Source organism: Martes martes (genome assembly GCF_963455335.1).
Source record: "Martes martes genome assembly, chromosome: 2".
NCBI classification, from domain to species: Eukaryota; Metazoa; Chordata; class Mammalia; order Carnivora; family Mustelidae; genus Martes; species Martes martes.
This window is the reverse complement of record NC_137889.1, coordinates 199,628,404-199,648,459: the sequence shown is the minus strand read 5'-3', so window position 1 is coordinate 199,648,459 and position 20,056 is coordinate 199,628,404. Positions and strand designations below refer to the sequence as shown.

General features: G+C 45.2%; 2 protein-coding genes across 3 annotated transcripts in view; both read left to right on the top strand.

Annotated features, from left to right (window-relative positions):
- The window catches only part of SCARB2 (scavenger receptor class B member 2), a 72,487-nt gene extending 56,422 nt beyond the window's left edge, over nucleotides 1-16,065 (top strand). For both annotated transcript variants that reach the window (XM_080796929.1, XM_080796928.1), the window contains exons 8-12: nucleotides 4,939-5,057; nucleotides 6,567-6,640; nucleotides 8,772-8,823; nucleotides 11,849-12,007; nucleotides 13,397-16,065. In XM_080796929.1, coding sequence (XP_080653055.1) covers nucleotides 4,939-5,057; nucleotides 6,567-6,640; nucleotides 8,772-8,823; nucleotides 11,849-12,007; nucleotides 13,397-13,435 — 443 coding nt within the window. In that variant the 3' untranslated portion in view covers nucleotides 13,436-16,065. The remainder of the gene's footprint in view (nucleotides 1-4,938; nucleotides 5,058-6,566; nucleotides 6,641-8,771; nucleotides 8,824-11,848; nucleotides 12,008-13,396) is intronic.
- Nucleotides 16,066-19,630: 3,565 nt separating this feature from the next.
- The window catches only part of NUP54 (nucleoporin 54), a 35,775-nt gene continuing 35,349 nt past the window's right edge, over nucleotides 19,631-20,056 (top strand). The window contains exon 1 of the mRNA XM_080797271.1: nucleotides 19,631-19,753. Within this exon, the coding sequence (XP_080653397.1) occupies nucleotides 19,687-19,753 (67 nt within the window). The 5' untranslated portion in view covers nucleotides 19,631-19,686. The remainder of the gene's footprint in view (nucleotides 19,754-20,056) is intronic.

The window sequence follows — 20,056 nt, the reverse complement described above, 5'->3', positions numbered from 1 at the left end:
GAGCTTACAGTAGTCACTGTTCAGCTAGTCATTGTTCTCAGTGGTTTACGTGTATACATGTAGTTAATACATGGAAATTAACTGATTTCATGTTCATAACAATGCTAAATGAGAAAGTGGAGAACTTGGTAATGAGAAAGTACATAACTTGTTAAAAATTTATGATGATTTCAACATTGGGGAGGGTATGTGCTATGGTGAGTGCTGTGAAGTGCGTAAGACTGACAAATCACAGACCTGTACCCCTGAAGCAAATAACACATTGTATGTTAATAAAAATAACAAATAAATAAAAATTTATGATGATTTCAAAACAGAGTTAGGTTTTTTAAATTAACATATAATGTATTATTTGTTTCAGGGGTACAGGTGTGTGAATCATGAGTCTAACACATTTCACAGCACTCACCATAGCACATGCCCTCCCCAATGTCCATAACCCAGCCATCCTATCCCTCCCCACCATTCCCCAGCAACCCTCAGTTTGTTTCCTGAGAATCTCTTATGATTTGTCTCCCTTCCCAGTCCCATCCTGTTTCATTTTTCCCTCCCTTCTCCCCAAACCACCCCCCCCCCGCCCTGCCTCTCAAATTCCTTATATCAGAGAGATCATATGGTAATTGTCTTTCTCTGATTGACTGATTTTGCTTAGCATACCTGACTACAAATTTCCCAGTGTCTCTGAATGTCTGAGCTATTCTGCTCCTTTCCATGAATGAGGCAGAATTATTGCTGGTACAACTGACAAAGCATTTTCTTCATCTTGAGAACTACCTTTAACAATCATATGTTGCATAATTAGTCACAGTGTTCTTACTAGATAGGCATGCAGAGGCCTCTTTTTATAATCACGGAAAGCAGGGCTCAGAGAGGTAAAATGATTTTTATAAAGTTTTTGTCTCTGAGCAAATCCCCGCTAGAACGTAGGGTGTTCTGTCCATGCTGTGGTACTTCTTAGGCTACAGTTCCTCTTTAAAGTTTCTTTTGAGAAATTTTGTAACCCTCTTTCCTAAATAAAGTAATGTGCTAACTTTTGCCCTCTTATCTAATTTGCTTGAAAAAAAAAAAATCTCCTTTTGGGGTAAGTCTCAAGTCCGCAGTCTACCTCCCTATTCTTTCTCTCCCATGGCAGTGGCTCCTAAACCTGGCCTTGCGTGGCAGTTATCTGAAGAGTCATTAAAAATAGATGTCCCAGGGCCCCAGAACCTGTATTTTTTTTATATTTTTATTTATTTATTTATTTTTTTATTTGACAGACAGAGATCACAAGTAGGCAGAGATGCAGGCAGAGAGAGAGGAAGGGAAGCAGGCTCCCCCCTGATCAGTGAGCCCGATGTGGGGCTTGACCCCAGGACCCTGGGATCATGACCTGGGCCGAAGGCAGAGGCTTTAACCCACTGAACCACCCAGGTGCCCCCAGAACCTGTATTTTTAACATGAGCTCCAGGTGATTCTCATGAAGGGGGTGCGTACTGTTTGGAAACCACTGTGCCCAGGGACATGGCACCCTTCCCTGGAAATAAGACCAAAGTAAATGGGAACAACTGCCTGCGTCTGACCTCTCCTGCTTCCTTACTAGGTGAATGGTCCTGAAATAGTGCCCTGCCCACCCGGTCCATGTGCCTCTGGCTCAAGGCACAGATGTGGACATATTTTTTTCTCATTGTTTTGCTAACATTCTGCTTTCTCAAGAAGTTGATGTCAAGATCAACAAAGATTCTCTCTGGCAAATCACCGTCTTGCTACAGTCCTTTTCCTCTTGCCTCTTATGTACTCCCAGATGTGGACTGAAAAGTTAATCTCTCTGGAATTATCCTCAAGTGTTTCAAATTTCCCTGGAGAACATTTTGGATAGTGGGATGAGTGAGTGTTCTAGAGTCAGGTAGATCTGGATTTGATTCATATTCTGTTTGTTAACACATTAGCCAAGTTGATGAAGGAGGTAAAAACCTCAGGGGCGCCTGGGTGGCTCAGTCATTAAGTGTCTGCCTTCGGCTCAGGTCATGATCCTAAAGTCCTGGGATGGAGCCCCACATGGGGCTCCCTGCTCAGTGGGGAGTCTGCTTCTCCCTCTGCCTCTCCCTCTCCCCCTGCTTGTGTTCCCTCTCTCGCTGTGTCTCTTGGTGTCAAATAAATAAATAAAATCTTTAAAAAAAAAAAAAGAAAAGAAAAGAAGAGGAGGTAGACCTCAGTTTTCTCATCTGTAATATGGGGGTTGATGATAACTTCCTTGGAATACTGTGTGAAGGTGAGAGATTATGTATATAAAACACTCAAGGCAATGTCTGGCCCTTATTAAGTTCCCAATAAATCTTTAAAAATACATTTTAAAGGTCACTGTAGATCTCAAATAAGGAAATTATGGCTTTGTGAAACTGTTTAGTGAACAGTTTCTTCCTAAACAAAACACACGGATGTGACAGATGATATGTATCTTGAGCATGGCTGGTAGATATGTAAGCAAATCTAAATTATTTGACAGTAAGCAAATTTCTCCAAATGTATGTTCCCTTGGCAGCAATTGCTGGATCCCTCTCTCCTCTTCAATAGCATGATCTAGAGTAGGTTTCTTTTAATAACTTGTTTTCCTATTTGTTCCTTTTCTTAAAAAATCTTATTAAAGTATATTTGACAATACAGTGTTCTGTTAGCCTCACAGCATGGTGATTTGACAATTCTGTATATTAACATTCACCATAGTAAGTGCAGTCACATCTGTCACCATAAAACATTATTACAATTATTGACTGTATTCCCTATGCTATGCTTTTCATGCCTGCGTGACTTTCTTATTTTATAACTGGAGGTTTGTACCTCTTAATCCCCTCCATTTATTTCACCCAACTCCCCTAGTCATCTACGTTCTAACAACCACCACATTGTTTTCTGTATTTATAAGTCTGTTTCTGTTTTGTTTGTTTGTTTTGATTTTAGATACTACAAGTAAGTGACATTATATGGTATTTGTCTTTGTCTGAGGTCTCTCACTTAGCACAATACCCTCTAGGTCCATCTATGTTGCCACAAATGGAAGACCTCACTCTTTTTTTATGCCTCAGTAGTATTCTATTGTACATAGATACCACATCTTCTTTATCCATTCATCTATCGATGACACTGTTGTAAGTAATGCTTCAGTGAACATAGGGCTGCGTGTTTCTTTTCAAATGAGTATTTTCATTCTCTTTGGGCAAATACTCAGTGATAGAATTATCAGATCATATGGTATTTCTATTTTTTAATTTTTAGAAGAAACTCTACACTGTTTTCCACTGTGGTGGTACTAGTTTACCCACCAACAGTACACGAGGGTTACTTTTTCTCCACGTTCTCATCAACACTTGTTATTCTAATCTTCTCTTTTTGATACTAGCAGTAACAACAGGTGTGAAGTGCTAGCTCCTTGTTATTTCGGTTTGCATTTCTCGGATGATGTGTGATGTTGAGTATTTTTTCATGTGTCTGTTAGCTAAATGGATGTCTTCTTCGGGGAAATGTCTATTCAGGTCCTCTGCCCACTTTATAACAAATTATTTGTTTTTTCAGTGTTGAGTTGTATAAGTTCTTTATATATGTTGGATATGAACCACTTATCTTCTCCCATTCCTAGGTTGCCTTTCTCTTTTGTTGATGGTTTTCTTTGCTGTGCCAAAGGATTTTGTTTTGGTGTGGTCCTGATAGTTCACTTTTGCTTTTGTTTCCCTTGCCAGAGGAGACATATCTATAAACATGTTGTTAAGGCCAATGTCCAAGAGATTATTACCGGTTTTTTTTTTTTTTTTCCTTCTAGGAGTCTTATGGTTTCAGGGCTCCTAGTTGGGTCTTTAATCTGTGTTGAGTTTATTTTTGGATATGGTGTAAGAAAGTGGTCCCGTTTATTTTTGTTACCTGTAGCTGGCCAGTTTCCCCAACATGATTTATGGAAGAGATTGCTTCCCCCCCCCCCCCCACTGTATCTTCCTGCCTCCTTTGTCATAGATTAATTGACCATACACTTGATTAATAAAGCTTTGGAGCATATCTTGAAATCTGAAACTGTGATGCCTTCAGCTTTGTTCTAATTTCTCAAGATTGCTTTGGCCTATTCAGGGTCTTTATAGGTTCTTACAAATTTTAGGATTATTTGTTCTAGTGCTGTGAAAAATGCTTCTGGCATTTTGATAGGGGTTGCATTGATTGCGATGTGGATTGCCTTGGCTATTATGGACAGTCTCTATTTGAGTTTTAAAATGAATAGGGAAGAAAATAAAAGAAAAAAAACAACACATCATGTGGGCAAACCTTGAGCTAGTGAAATGCTGGGCAGCTAGCGTGACAGGCAAAGTCTTAAAAAAAAATTCTGTATCAACATATTCAGGAGAAGAAAGCCTGTCTTAGGTAAACCAGGAAAAGCAGAAAAACAGAAAAGCAGGCCAAAAAAAAAAAAAAAAGTCCTTTTACTGGTAGAGATTTGCTGTTGAAATAAGTGCTTTCAGATGAGATGTCTCTCATTCAGTTAGAATTCTGCCTTCATCATCTGACAGCTGGATGCCCCTGGCCTGTTTTTTATTAACCCTCTGAACTTCACTGTCCTCAAATACAAAATGAAGTTAATAGTTTTAACTTAATAGGGCTCCTGGGAATGTCAATTAGAATAATGTGTGTAAACCTTTATATTTCATAGGTGCAAAAAATACTGAAGAATATGTAATTTAGCCATGATTTCAGTATATATGGTGGAGTAAAATAGTGTTGGGGTCAATGAGATGTCAGCAAATGAGTATAAATCCCAAACCAGGAGGTGTCGGATGGAATTTAACCTGCCCCCTCCCCTACCCGAGGTTACTTAATGGATAGAACTTGCCCCTCCGTAGGAACCAGGTTTGTGGGCAGGAACTTCCTATTCATCTTGGACATTCGAGAACCACATCATTCATTTCTGTTTTCCTTAAAACGCAGGTGCACCTATTGTTATATCTTTCCCACACTTCTACGAAGCGGACCAGAAGTTCGTTTCTGCCGTAGACGGCATGCATCCCAATAAGGACGATCATGAGACATTTGTGGACATAAATCCTGTGAGTGCACACGTCTTCCTGGTAAAAGCTCGCATTTTATTCTGCCAACGCAGTGTTTATCAGCTTAGTCCAGAGCACGTTAACATTGCTGTCTTCCTCACATATACATATTCAAGGGGAAAAGACTCAGCCCTGTGCATGTGATACCTAGTCTCATGGCCTAACAGGCTGAACTGTGCGGCCCTGACAGGCAGAAATAGCGGCAAATCTAACGAAAAAGCACCTGTAAACATTACATCTCTGGAATGACCGAGATTGGACCCATAAAACCTCGTCAGTGCTCCGCTGCCAGCCTTGGACTTGAACGTGTATACATTCTCCCACTGGCAGACAGATGAGCAGGGTCGAAGACACATTCTTTTTTTGCTCACTGCTGGGAATATTTTGGTTGAAATTTAAATATATGGGTTTTTTTTTTTTTTAAGATTTTATTTATTTACCTGACAGAGACTCAGCGAGAGAGGGAACACAAACAGGGGGAGTGGGAGAGGGAGAAACAGGCTCCCCACGGATCAGGGAGCCCGATGCAGGGCTCGGCCCCAGGACTCAGGGATCAGGACCTGAGCGGAAGGCAGACACGCAACGACTGGGCCACCCAGGCACGCCGAGCCTCAGTTACTTCTAGCAAGCCTCATTCTGCAGGCACTGTTGAGAGTTTATTGTATGATATTAATTTAAAAGGCATTAGATATACATGTACTTTGGTCCTATTTTCAAAGAGGAGATAAACTAAAAACCACGTCAAAAAGAAAGGAACATTGTTGTATGACGTGAGAGCCTCTCACTGTAGGAACCGAGTTAGAGGTCAGATATTTTCATTTTGGGGATTTTGAGCACAGGGAACAGTAAAGAAAAAGCAAGGACAGTCTTTTAGCTCAGCAATTTATAGGCACTTTGCTCTTGTGTCTGAGAAATCAGTGGTTTTATCTTTTTGTGGAAAAGATCCGGTGTCCCCCCCCCCACCCCGACTTTTCCCTTCACCTTCAATCAGTTCCTCTTCCTCAGCAGATAGGTGGGCAGGTGCTTGTCCCCGAGGGCCGGGGCAGCCCCTTAACCCCAGTTCAGAGGCGAGGCGGCCACGGGAAGGCTGCTTTCCCGGCTTTGTGGGCGTCCCGACCATCCCGGGGACCGCTCTCTGGCTCAGAGCTCCCTCCTGGCAGGGCTGTCTAGGGCTTCACCATCCAAAGGGGAGCATCCTGGGTGCTCGCCAGCAGCACCCCGTGTCAGGCTTCCCTCTAGACCGGCTGCATCACAGTCTGCATGGTCACAAGGCCCCCAGAGCTCGCACGCATAGTAAAGTTTGGGAGGCACCGGTCCACCAGGCACCCGACCACAGCGGCAGTTCTGCCTCTGCCCTGGGGTCCGTGTTCCCTTGTCCCACCCGTGCTCGAGGACCTGGCAGCGGCCACGCTGGTCGTGAGCATCACATGGAGCTGGTGCTCTACCGAGAAAAGCTGTTCGTGGTTTTAATAAGCCCTCATGTTTTCTTCCCACTCCTCGGATCTGCAGTTGACTGGAATTATTCTAAGAGCCGCGAAGAGGTTCCAGATCAACGTTTACGTCAAGAAGTTAGAAGACTTTGCGTAAGTTTTACCTCTTTCGTCGGAGGCAGTGGGTCGTTTTGCTGCATTGAATCTCCGGTGGGTCGATGTCAGGAGACAGATCCCTTTATAAGTCCGCTCCCTCCTGCCCTTCAGGGATGGGGCATAATCGGCATCCGCATAGGCTGTCTTGGTCTTGGAATTTACTTACTTTATTTAATCAAACACGTACAGCCTGCTTTCTGTGGATCACACATTGTTCTAAGTATTTTACACGCAGGAACTCATATATTCCTCACGGTTACGCTGTGTTAACACCATTTTATAGATGAAGAAACCAAGTCACAGAGAGGTGACTTAAGGCTACAGAGTCCACGCCTCCCCATGCCATGCGGCGTTGCCCTTGCCATGACTCTGGTCGCCTCCCTTCCTGTCTTCCCACTGCTCCCACCCAGGGCCACAGGCTCCCAGTTAACGGGCAGTTAACATAGGCTCCTGAGTGCAGCCTCTCCTCCCCACACTCCATCTAAAAGCCACTGCTTAACTAGGATTACTAAGTATAATCTCCTGCGGAGACTTTTCAATGGTAATTTTGGGGTATGAGAAGATGCTTATGACTTAATGAAAAAACAAATTGCAAAGCTGTACATAATGGTATATATCTATTCTTTGTTTCTGTCTCTCTACCCATCTATCTATTACAGCACTTGGCTCCCCCATCAGATTTGCAGATTTACCCCACATGTCATGGATCTTTCTGGAAAATAAATGTGGTTTGCAAGAATGCATTTTGCCACCCCTGTGTGCAGTCCTGAGGCAGTATAAATTAGTAGTTAAGACCTAGAGCCTTAGAATCAAAATGAAATTACAGTCCTATTGGTCCTGGGCGAATGAATCTGAGCCATAATCCCTGAGACAGTGGTACCTACCACAGGAAACTAGTGAGAGAATTCAGTGAGATCGGGTCCCGGAAACAGCAGGTGCAGAGATGGTTCTTGGTAACGGGCTCGAGCGAAGACAATACTTAGGGGCCTGGTCATAAAACATTCTGAGGAGGGGCGCCTAGTGGCTCAGTCGATTAAGCATCGGCTTTTGATCTCGGCTAGGGTCTTGATCTTAAGGTTGTAAAATGCAGCCATACACCGGGCTCTGCGCTCAGTGGGGAGCCCTGCTCCCACAACTTAGCTCTCCAGGCCAGTGTGCTATCATAATGAGGATGTCTATAAAATAATCTCATTGTCTTTTTTTTATTGAGGCACGATTGACACCCATTATATTAGCTTCAGGTTTATAATATAATGAATCGACATTTATATGTATTACAGAAGGATCAGCACAGTCAGTCTAGTTACCCATCACCATACTAGGTACAGATTTCTCTTCTTGTGATGACACTTTTCAGATCTACTCTCTTAGCACCTCTCACCATGGTTACAATATTATTTACTATAGTTGCCGTGTTGTGTGTCACAGGACTGACTTATTTTATAACTGGAAATTTTTACCCTTTGACTCCCTCCACCCATTTTGCCCACCCCCAACCCCCAACTCTGGCAGCCACCCGTCCGTTCTCTGTGTCCGTGGCTTGGTTTGTTTGCTTTGTTTGTTTTAGATTCCACATATAAGGGAGAATATATAGTATTTGTCCCTCTCTGTCTGATTCGCTTAGTGTAGCACCCCCAGGGGCCATGCAGGTTGTCACAAATGGCAAGATTGCGTTCTTTTTTATGGCTCAGTAGTATTCCATTGTGAATATATATCAAATGTCCCTTATTGATTCATCCATTGATGGACACTTTGGTTGTTTCCATATCTTGGTGACTGGAAAAAAATACTGCAATGAACCTAGGGGTGCATGTATCTTTTTGAGTTAGTGTTTTTGTTTTCTTTGGCTAAATATCCAGAAGTGGAAATGCTGTATGGTATTTCTATACCATTATATGGTACCATATACCATTATACGGTAGTTCTGTTTTTAATTTTTCGAGGAACCTGCATGCTCTTTTCCAGACTGGCTGCACCAATTTACCTTCCCACCAACAGGGTACAAGGATTCGCTTCATCCACATCCTCACCAACACTCACTACTCTTTGCCTTTTGACGCTAGCCCCTCTAACGGGTATGAGGTGATATCTCACAGTGGTCTTGATTTGTCACCTTTTCTCTTTATAGTGAAACGGGGAACATTAGAACCCTGGTTTTCCCAGTGATGTATATCAATGAGGTAAGTCGTGGGAGGGAGCCACGGGTGTATTTCACTCGTGAAAGTGTGGGAGGCTTCCCTTATGACGTCTGCTATTGTAACTGCGTGATGTAAGACGTGAGAAAGGTGGCAGGGTGATTTTTAAAAACTTGTTTGTCCTCGGAAAATTTTCTGTTTATATGTTTACGTGAGGCTGCCTGTGCTTGAGATTTGAAAATGTGTTTGAGATTTGAAAAAATTTCCTTTCTCAAGAACATATTTTAGGGGAAACTCTCTTTCTGGGCAGCTGGTTATGTCAGAAGCAAAACGCAGAGCTAAATGAAGCAGTGTCAGATACTGTGGACGTTTTAGTGATAGCTGGTTGCCTTATCTTTTATCATAGCCTAGAGGGTTTTTTTTTTTTAACTTCCTGATAAACAAACATATATCATGAATTATAGGACACAGATCCTGTCATAGTTCAAATAAAAAGTATTTCCCTAATGAAATACTTCTTTCTTTCACACTATACCCATAGAAATTTTACCCCAAAATATTAGGTATAAATTAAAGTTTTGCAAGTAAAAACATTTTCAGAAAGCTCGGAAAACACCTGCTTTCTCAGACACCTGTGATAAATTCTTTTCTGAATCACATGCATTTACTGTACAAATCTCCTCAGTTTCCTTCTTTCTCCCACCCAGTTTGGAGGGGGAACATGTAGGGGTTTTTCTTCTCCAATAAATTCTTGATTGGCTTGCTTCTGTTGTTAACGGCACCATTGTTTAAAGCTTTTGTTATTTTTCTCTGTTCCCTAAAAAAAAAAATAATAAAATAAATAAATAGAAAATAACCTTGCTCTGGATAGAAAATTCAGTAACAGGGATTGGCAAGAAAAAGGAAAATTAAAATAACTTTCACAAAACCTGGGTGAGACTGATATTATTCTTAACTTGCTTATTTTACTCAACAGCATGTTGTTAAAGTGTTTCCAATAATAACTTTGTAAAAAATAATTTAATGTCTTACACTTTGTCAAACTAACATGAGTTCTTTTTAAAGCTCTTGGAAAATTAAAAATATATATTTTAGGGGGCCCCTGGGTGGCTCAGTGGGTTAAGCCTCTGCCTTCAGCTCAGGTCATGATCTCAGGGTCCTGGGATCGAGTACCCCATCGGGCTCTCTGCTCAGCCGGGAGCCTGCTTCCCCCCCCCCCGCCCCGCACCTGCCTCTCTGCCTACTTGTGATCTCTGTCAAATAAATAAACAAAATCTTTAAAAATATATATATACGTATACATATTTTAGAAGTGGATCACCAAATATTGAATCATTATATTGTACACCCAAAACTAATCTATTTATGTCAATTATACCTCAATTAAAATTTTTAAAAAGTATTTCAAAGGCAAATCACTGATAACCTGCCCTTCAGAAACAAGGGCAGCGGACATGGCTCATGTTGCCTCTTAGCATTTTTCTGGTTGTGATATTGGCTAGTTGAGACCATTTCATAAATACAGTTTTATAACCTTCTTTTTTCATTTGGCATTACTTTGGTAGCCACATTTATAAACTTTTGAAGGGTTTGTGATTGCAATTCTAAGACAAGACTTTTATTGTTTCCTAGGAATATGTGGCAATATTTACCAATTTCTAGGATCTGTTTGCAGTTGCTTCTGAGTTGTCGTTGTTACTATTTGCAGAGAAGGACCCAGAAGCAGGGCTTTTAAAACGGGGAAGGACCCTGCTCTGCCGGCTTGTGTTCCTAGTTGTGTTCATGTCTGAAGCCCCCTCCAACTCAACCTTTGCTTTGCTTTTTTTGTTGAAGACTACATTGAGTCCAGGGAATTAGGGATTAAAACCTTGTGTTTTTGGTACCTTCTAGAATGACCTTGACTTTACTCTTGAAAAAGGAAACATTAGACCTTGATGTGACCTTGGAGACTGCTCTCCCACCTCCTTTTTCCAGAGAAGGAGACTCTCAGACTGATGGATCTTGGCCAGTTACTGGAAGCTCCAATCCTAGAAACCTATCCTCTGCCTCAGTCTGTTGCAGATTCAGCCTAAATTAAGCCCAAAGTTCCATTTGTTGCTCATAATTTTTATGAAATTAAGCTCTCCAGACACCTCATCCACTACAATTTAAAGAGATAAGATGTTTGTTCTGCATCCAGAAAGTGTTATTCTAGAACATTTTCTTGGTTATCAATACCCTCTGGAATTCTAGTGAGCTTCAAGACTTCTTTAGACAACCTGTTGAGACCTCTGGTCTTTTTAGGAAACTTTTATTTTTAAGAAACCTTTTTTTTTTTTTTAAGATGTTATATTTAAGTATTCTATACACCTAACATGGAGCTCGAACTCACCACCCAGAGACCAAGAGTTGTACACTCTACCGACTGAGCCAACCAGGGTCCCAAGACCCCTGGTCTCCATTACTAGAGATTTAACCAAGACAGTAATTATACTTTCCACATATTATTTTTGGAATATTTCATTCAGTCAGTCAACTGGCATTAATTCAGCACCTACTGTGTGTAGAGTGCTATTCCTGACATTGAGGTGATTGAGATACAAGTCTTGCCTTTGGAAACCGCACCGTCAGAAGGAGACCTACAGATCAACAGACAGTTACAGCACAGAGTGCGCAGTGATGGGGGATTTTAGGGAATGATACAGAAGCTTAGTAAAGGGACCTTTAACAGGCAAATGTTGGCCAGAGAAAACTTCTGGTTGGAAGTTATGCTGAATTAGATATTAAAGGATGAGTTGGAGTTGTCTGATACAAATGATGGTATTATTTTGTTATTTTTTATTACTCTTTCCCTCCTACTTCCAACCTAATTTGAAAGGAAGACATGTTTTCAGGGAAAAAAAAATAAGATGTTAATGAATAAATGCCCCTTCTGGTTACTCTAATTTATAAATGAATTTTTAGTCTCTTCAGTTTGCTAACGGGAAGACTTACCCAGATTGTGGCTAATGATTTGGAGGAGAGACATAGCAGAAAACTCTACACCCTGCCTATTTAGTAATCAGGGGAATACTATTTTCTTGCCTTCCAGAGTGTTCTCATTGATAAAGAGACTGCAAGTCGACTGAAGTCTGTGATTAACACCACTTTGATCGTCACCAACATACCCTACATCATCATGGCGCTGGGCGTGTTCTTTGGTTTGGTCTTCACCTGGCTTGCGTGCAGAGGACAGGGATCCATGGACGAGGTGAGCGGTGGCTGGAGGGAATTCTCCCTCACTGGGTGACTCTACCCGAGGAGGTCCGCTGAGCTCCACTGCAGGGCTGTCAGCGGCTCCATCACCGGAACCCCCAGGTGGATTCTGAGGGTTTGTGCTGGGCGCGGTGATTTCCTGGCCACGTTACTACTGAACCAAAGGAAGCAAAGCGAGTGTGTCAGAGAGGGAGGAGGAATGCAATGATATTGTCCAGGATTGGGGGCTGTCTTGGTAGGCCTGGAATCCCTGGGAGTGAGCTTCATATTTAGGGAAATAGCCCGAAAGGAGAGGGAGAATATTTAACAGCTAAACGTCTGGGCTTTGGCGTCAGACTGGTTCAAATCCCAGTTCCGCCTCTGAATGGTGGCGTGGCACCAACATGTGCCTCGGTTCTTCATCTGTAAAGTGGGCTCATGAGAGAGCCTGCTTGAGGAGGTTTTCTGTGAGGACTAGAGGGTGTAGTGAACAGAAAGCACTTGGCCCTGGTGTTAGCATTTCCTAGGAGCTCAATAAGCATGAGTTGTGGGATGAAGCGGTTCGAAGATTCTAAAGTCAAGGCAAGCAGAGACCTGCTTGGAGGGAGTCAGAGGACGCCGGAAGATGCCTCCCACTGAGTCATCGCTGCGGACGAAATGGGACCCCCCCCCCCCCGCCACAGATGGTTGGGATAAACAGGGTTCGGTTGGCCTAAGTGACCAGCTGGCCAACCCAGCCCCACCACGAACGAGCCTTTCCTGCGGGAGCCCTTCTTAAAATCTCAGCAACGTCCCTCTTTGCACCAAAGGCTGTCCCCCCCTTCTAGACGCCTCAACGAAGTATCAGAGGCCAGTGTGAGGAAATGAAATAGGTTGAAACCATCCGAATAGCATGAGCTCGGATTTCCCTGCGTTCGACACGATTTCTGTTCCGCTGTGCCCATCAGGGCAGCGTGACTTGGGCGTGAGGTAATTATCTTGCCTGGTCTGGGCCTCCCGTCCGCTCGGCCGCGGCGCAGTCCCCGAGATTTTCACAAGCGCAGGTGAAAGCCCAGGTAAACGCTCCCGCTATGCCCGCCATTAGCCATCTGCGTGTCGTCAACAAGCAAGCGACGACCGGGCCGCCGCCACCTCTGAGACGTAGTTCTCTGGTAGGTTCTGAACCAGGAAGGAGCAAGTCCGTGGAGTGGGCCCGTGAGGGGTATGGGCCGGGGGTGGCCCGGAATCAGGGGCCAGGCTGAGGGCCCAAGGGCAAGGCAGCAGCAGGCGGTGCGACAGCCGCCGTCCTGTCAGTCTCTCCTCCCTCCCTCTTCCCCCAGCGCCCCGTCCCCGGGCGTTTCCCCTCCTGGGAGAACTTTCTGAAGGGACCTCCTGACTCCGCTGTCCCCTCTCTTCTGAGTCTCAGGGAACCGCAGACGAAAGGGCACCCCTCATACGGACCTAACTGCGGCCGAGCTGGGTGGAGGAGCCGCGTGAGCTGTCCCGACCCGGACCATCGGCGTCGACACGGGCGCGTGGCCTGTCCCGGAGAGGAGGGAGGAGACCCCGCGCTGGCGAGTGAGGAGAGCGTCCGGGCAGGAGGGCAAACGACTGGCTGACTCGGTTGGCCGTTAGGCTTCATAAAATTATTTGTTTTCCATGTGTCTGGCAGGTATTTAATAAACTCTTGTATAGTAATTTTTTTTTTTTAATTGGGTGCTGGTAGCTCCAGAACTGTGTGACCACTGTCGTGGTTAAAATGTGTCCGCGTGGCTTGTTAACGTCCCTCCGCGTGTAACCTTCTTCAGTGTGCTCCGGTCACCAGCTTTGTGCTCGAAATATATCAAGGCGATTTTCTGTTGTATTTCACCCCGAAACAGAAGGAAGGAAGAGTTCGGAACCCGGGGTAAAATGGTAGTCTCGTAAATACATCCTTAAAAGGCATCGGATTTCCTCTTTTTAAAAAATGACATATTGTATTTCATGCTAATCTTCAGTTCATAATTCCTCCAGGAAAATAATTGGATCTTTGGACTCCTTGCAAGCCCTGTGGGGAAGGGGTGGGGAGGGGTGCAGTGGGGGTGAACCCTGTGAGTTGATTGTGATTAAGCACCTGAGGCATTTTTTGCTCGTACTTTTGTGAATTGAGAGGATGTACAGATAATGTTGGTGTGGACTAGGAACAGGTGTTTCGTGTGGAGTAGAAGTAAATGCTAGTCATGACATTTGTGGGTAGTTTGGGGTTTGTTTGTTTGTTTGTTTGTTTTTAGTCAAAGTAATCTTGGTGTGGAAAGGTGCTTCAGAGAGGTGTCACCAGTAAGTGATTTTTCCCCCAGTCACCCACGCCAAATAGGATACTCTATTAATTACAATATTATTGAGTGATTCTTTGTAAAATTATTTACGAATATGGGACATCCACCCATTCACAGCCCGAGTTACACACACACTTCGGGAAGTCTGACGGCGCTCACAGGGTATTTCTTCCGGGGCAGTCTTCGTGGGAACTTTGAAATTGGTTTTGTAAGTTGGCTTTCTGTCCCCAGATTTGGCCCCTTCCAGTGATCTGTGGTTCACTGTCACTCACTGAAGAGAGAAAAATGTGCCCTACACGTCCTGCGACAATCATCTTGCTGACAGAATGAAGGACGGTGTTTTAAAATATTGCACGGAAAAGGCTTTAAAGCAAGGTCCCTGGGGACCCAGGGGGCAGGGCCACCTCTTTCCAGAAGACCCCTTGGCTTTCAGTGCACCCTAAATCAGAGGATTAGGAACCACCACGTGACACAAATTCAAGCATATTTCAGGGCACTTTCTTGGTTCTCAAAGTTTACTATTCATTTTTTATTGAGAAAACTGTATGGTTATCCAGCAAAGTACACAGAGAATTTCTTAACTGAATCATCTGACAGGATTTTCTGTCTGAAGCTGGATTTCAGTGTAGCGAATGAAGAGAGAAGGCCATGGATGTCACAAATACAGCTTCTGATCCCTGTGTGGAGGTGATAATCCCATTATCTGCCCCAATTTCTTTCTCTCTACACTAACAACACAATATGTGCCATGTTCCCTTCTTGAAGGGGCTAATTCGTTAAACTCTCAACTTCTCCATGAATGAAGATAGAACTTACAGATATCCCAAATCACCAAAAGGGGAAAAAACTAAATTGCAAATATTTTGTCTTCAATAATGCCAAATATCTAGATTTTTAAATTTATCAATATTTAACTATATTCTTTTGTTTATCCACTTATCCACACGAATAAAACTAATGAACCAGCGCACATTTATTGGTTCATCCTATTATCAGGGTATAGCCACCTGTGAGGAGGAAATTTCTAAATACTATGAATGACAACAGCCGATGTACGCTTCCAGACTGACTCCCACACAGGCAGGGAGACCAAAAACACATTACCGCCTTGATTCTTAATAGTTATTTGGCTTAACATCCCATGTGATATTATCTCTCTGAAAAACCTGTGGCAAGTCCATACACTGCAGTTAGGATTATCTGTTGGTTAAGAAGAACGACAGACTATTCCGCGCACTGATTCTCCCGGAGCCCTTATCCTGGAAAGGCCTCCAAAGTCTTTGTGATTGTCATTATCACAAAATATGTGTGTCCTGTACTATGATACTCAGTTTAGGGAGAAACTGAACAGAGGGAGGCGACCTTGCTTCTCTCAGGGAAGACTGAGAGTTGAACACAGGACAGGGAATGGGCTTTACCACTGGTAGCTCAAGGCTTTTCCTACTGGACTTCATTTCTTCATGTTCTGGAAAGATCACTAATGGTCAAGTGCATCGAGTACTATAGGACTAGCCCCTATTGGGGTTTTTACTGAAGAGAGGTTGGTTTTTGCTTTTTTATTTAAATTGCTTGAGACATGAGTTCCACAAAGGGTGACCGTCGCACTTGGCCCCCTGGGCATTGTTTCTGGAAGTAAGTGCTCGTGGCCATCAAACAGAATACTGACCAGAATGCTCTTCCTGTAGCTGAAATAATTGGTTCATTTCATGTGATTCTTGACCTGTTTATTTCTACCCATAACGCAATGAAGTATTTCACTAATAAAACTATTTCTATGAAATTGCACTGGAAATCCTATGTGATGTCATCAGATGACCCGTCGTCTCCGGAGTTTCATTTGAAAGATGTTCTTTATCCTCATGACAGATGCAGGCCTGAGTCTCACCTGTTGGGCCGCCTGTGAGTTCTGCTCAGCTGTGGTGGACAGTTCTAGAGAGCCTGACCCGTCAAAGCTTGAAGCGGGCTCCGCACCGTGTTCCTCTGCCCCAGGGCTTTCTCTAGAGGCCTGGAAGCGCCCCAGCAGCATGGGGGGGTCAGTAGGCCGACATACTGGCCCTTAACCAAAGGGGGCAGGAGCAGGAAGGAACATGTTTACAAGTGAGAGAAAATATTTGCTTGGAGTTCAGAGAGGGAAGAAGAGGAGAGAGAAGTTCAGAGAGAAAGGCAGGGACCAGGTCAATTTGGGTGTTATTAAAATTACCTTAAAGATTTTGGTCTGTTTTAAGACCAACAGGAAGTGTTGTGAACTGGCTTGTGGGGGACAGTGGAGGAGGGGGAGACAAGGCAGGTTTGTTTAGCGAGGCCTGCTCTAGCTGCAAGGTGGGAATTGGGAGAGTCTACGTGGATACAGGGAGGTCAGGTAGGAGGCTGCCGTGTTGGGTGGGTCCCTTTGGGGTCTGCGTTGGCATGTGAGATGGGTGTCACGCACCAGACTCCAGGGAGAACTCCACAGAGCTGCATAGCAGGGGTTAAGTAATTCGTTTTATTGGGGAAAATAAAAATGTATAGGGCCAGAACAGCAAGATAAAAGGTGCAGACCCTCCAACCTCCTGTCATCCCGTGGAAAGGCCAGCCAAGGGCCGGAGTACTGTTTGGTCTCACTAAAGAGCACATATCTGCCTTCTAGTGCCCCTGTTGAAGGGACAAGCGTGAAGAAGCAGTCTTGTCCATGAAGGAATGTACAAGCCATTGAGCAACAGGCGGTTTGGATTGGGGCGAATGCTTTATAGAAATTGGGAATGCCAGGGGCGCCTGGGTGGCTCAGTGGGTTAAGCCTCTGCCTTTGGCTCAGGTCATGATCTCAGGGTCCTGGGATCGAGTCCCATATCGGGCTCTCTGCTCAGCAGGGAGCCTGCTTCCCCCCCTTCTCTCTCTCTGCCTGCCTCTCTGCCTACTTGTGATCTCTCTATGTCAAATAAATAAACAAAATCTTTTAAAAAAAAAAAAAGAAAGAAATTGGGAATGCCAGCTGCCTGTGGAATGTTACGATTTCCATCACTGGGGAAAAGACGATCCTGGTTCCACGGGACCTGAGCTTGGCTGCAGCCCCTTCTCCCAGCAGAGGGGGGAACTCCTAGCCACAGTTAGCTGGTTCTCTGGGCAACCCAGAATGAGGTCACCATCTGACAGTCCTGCTCACTGCACTACAAGGGCTCCTGCAATGTCATGGTCGGGGTTGGCAAACCTTTTCTGTAAAGGGCCAGATGAAAAAGTTTTGGCTCTGCAGACCTCTCTTGTCACAACTCTTCAATTCTGCTCTTGGGTCATAAAAGCAGTCCTAGGCAACAGGTAAACAAACGGGCGTGTCTGTGTGCCAGTAAAACTGTCTTCACCCAAATAGCCAACAGTCCACATTTGGCCATCATTTGCTAATCCCTGGTCTAGGCGAAAGATAATGGTAATTGGAATCGGGGAGATGGCAGTGGAGATGAAGTATTTTAGAAATGCTTAAAAGATAAAATATGTTGGACTTGGAGATGAATATGGGAAAGGCAAGGGAGAGGGACACGTCACAGTTTCATTCATCCGCTCCACAGCACTGAATAAGGTCTGTTACAGGCGTAGGCCCTCTGCTCGCAGTAGGGATAAAACCAGTTAAAAAAAAAAAAAGAGTTCCTGCCCTGGTGGAGCTTATATTAAATGCAGGAAGCAATAAACAGGCGGTGGTGAGTACAAGAATATTTAAGAAGCCACAGCGACAGGACTGGAACGTGCCATTTTAGAAAGGGCGGTCAGGGAAGGCTTCCTATGGGAGCTAGACTCACCCATTCTTTTTCACCCCCCATCCCTCTCCCCTTTCCCTCCATCACTTCTGTGATTGCACTCTGCGGGCTCTCCTAGCTCTCTGGCCACGCTCTCTCTGGCTCCCTTGGGGGCCGTTTGCTTTCTTCTCAATACCTGCGATCAGCTGCAACCTCTTCTCACTTGATAACTCTTCCTGACCATTCCATGGACTCCCTGACTTCCATTACAACCTGAACAGGTACAGCCGACATACGGTCGTTCAACCTCAGCCGCACATACCAACACCTGCTGGATATCCTCCACCAGATCGTCCTCAAATCCAGAAAGCAAAAAAAAAAAAAAAAGGAATTCATTTTTTCTTGTCTTCATTCCAAATTCGCGTTACTGGGGAATGGCATCGCAATCCACCCAGTCGTACAAGCCAGAAAACGGGGACTCTTGCTAGACGACTCCTTCCCCTTCCCTCCACATCCTATCAGCCATCCAGGCCATCTGCTCCCGTCTCCCTTCCTGCTGTCCTCTTCCCTTCATCAGCACTCTCACGGGGACTTCTGCGATTACCGCTGCTGGCGTGATTTAATTTTTTGAGTAGGTAAACCATTTACATTTTCAAAAAGCATAAAAGGGGTTTATGGTGAAAAGTCTTCCACGGTCTCCCAGACAGCCAGCTCATCTTCCCAGGGGCAACTAATGTCACTCACTTTTTATATATGTATCTTTCCAAGAATATTTTATACAAGAATGTGTATTTGCATATTCTAACCCCCTTTTCCATCACCAAAATCGTAGCATACCAGAGAGAGTTTTCGAATTGTCTTTTATGTAATACATCTTCGAGATCTTTTTCTTTTCAGCACAGAAAGAGCTTTAGCGTTCCCGTTTCACGTCTGAATAGTACTCCTTTGTATAAATGCAACCGTTTACGCAAGCCCGTGTTTTCCGGTCACGTATTATATGCAATGCTCTAACCAACAAACTTGTCCAAAATTTTGCCCATTTGTAAGATAAATTCCTAAAAGTAGACGGGTCCAAGGATTTGTCACTTTGATAAACACAATGTGGTTTGGGGGGAGGGGTATTTTTATTTTTTCTGAAGTATACAAGCACACAGATTTAAGAATCAAATGATTCTATAAGGTTTGTTATATTTAAAAAAAAAAAAAAAAGGATAGAGAGACCATCCTCAAAGGCATCTCGATTAACCCTTTTTTTCCATTTACGCCCCTGACTGGGCAACGGGCTGCTCCGTGAATTTTCGTGAGCGTCGGCGTTCTCCAACTACTCTCCGCCGCGGAGAGGAGGCTGCGGCCTCCCTCTCCGGTCCTCATCACGCTCCTCCTCCACCCCCCGCACATCCTCCCCACGGGGCCTCCCTACCGCAGCATGTAGGGGCTTTGGCACCGCACGCCCCGCCGACTCCCAGCACTTCCCCGCGGTTGAGGCGCCCCCGGCCTCGCGGAGCCCCGAAGCCCCCGGAAGCTGGCGGGGCGTTCCCGCCCCAACCCCCGCCGCGTGCGCCCTTCCGGCGTTCCGGCCTCGTCGGCTGGGCCCGAAAAGAGGCGGAACTCCCTAGTCCGAGGGCAGTTTCCCCGCGGGACGGAAAAGCGGAGTGCACCGGGTGTTGCGGGAGCGGAGCTCGGTCCCCTGCTCCCGCGACATGGCTTTCAACTTCGGGGCTCCCGCGGGCACCTCCGGCACCGCTGCAGCCACTGCGGCGCCCGCGGGTGAGTGATCCTCTCGGACCTTCCCCGGGGGAGGAAGGGAGGCCTCCGGTCCACCCCCTCGGTCCGAGATGCTCCGGGTGGCGGATCTGGGGGGAGGGGGAGGGGATGTCTTCTGGCCGCTCGGGGGGGTTTCGTGCTTCGGAAAAGGGCGGGCGGCGGCAGAGCTGGCGCAGGCGACTCCTGAGGCGGCCGCGGGGGGGCTTCGAGGCGCAGCCTGGGGCTCTGGCGCTGCGCGTGGGTCCCCGCAGGGCCCTGTCCTCCTAGGGCTCGCTTCCCGCCGCCGGGGAGCCCTCCCGGGAGACC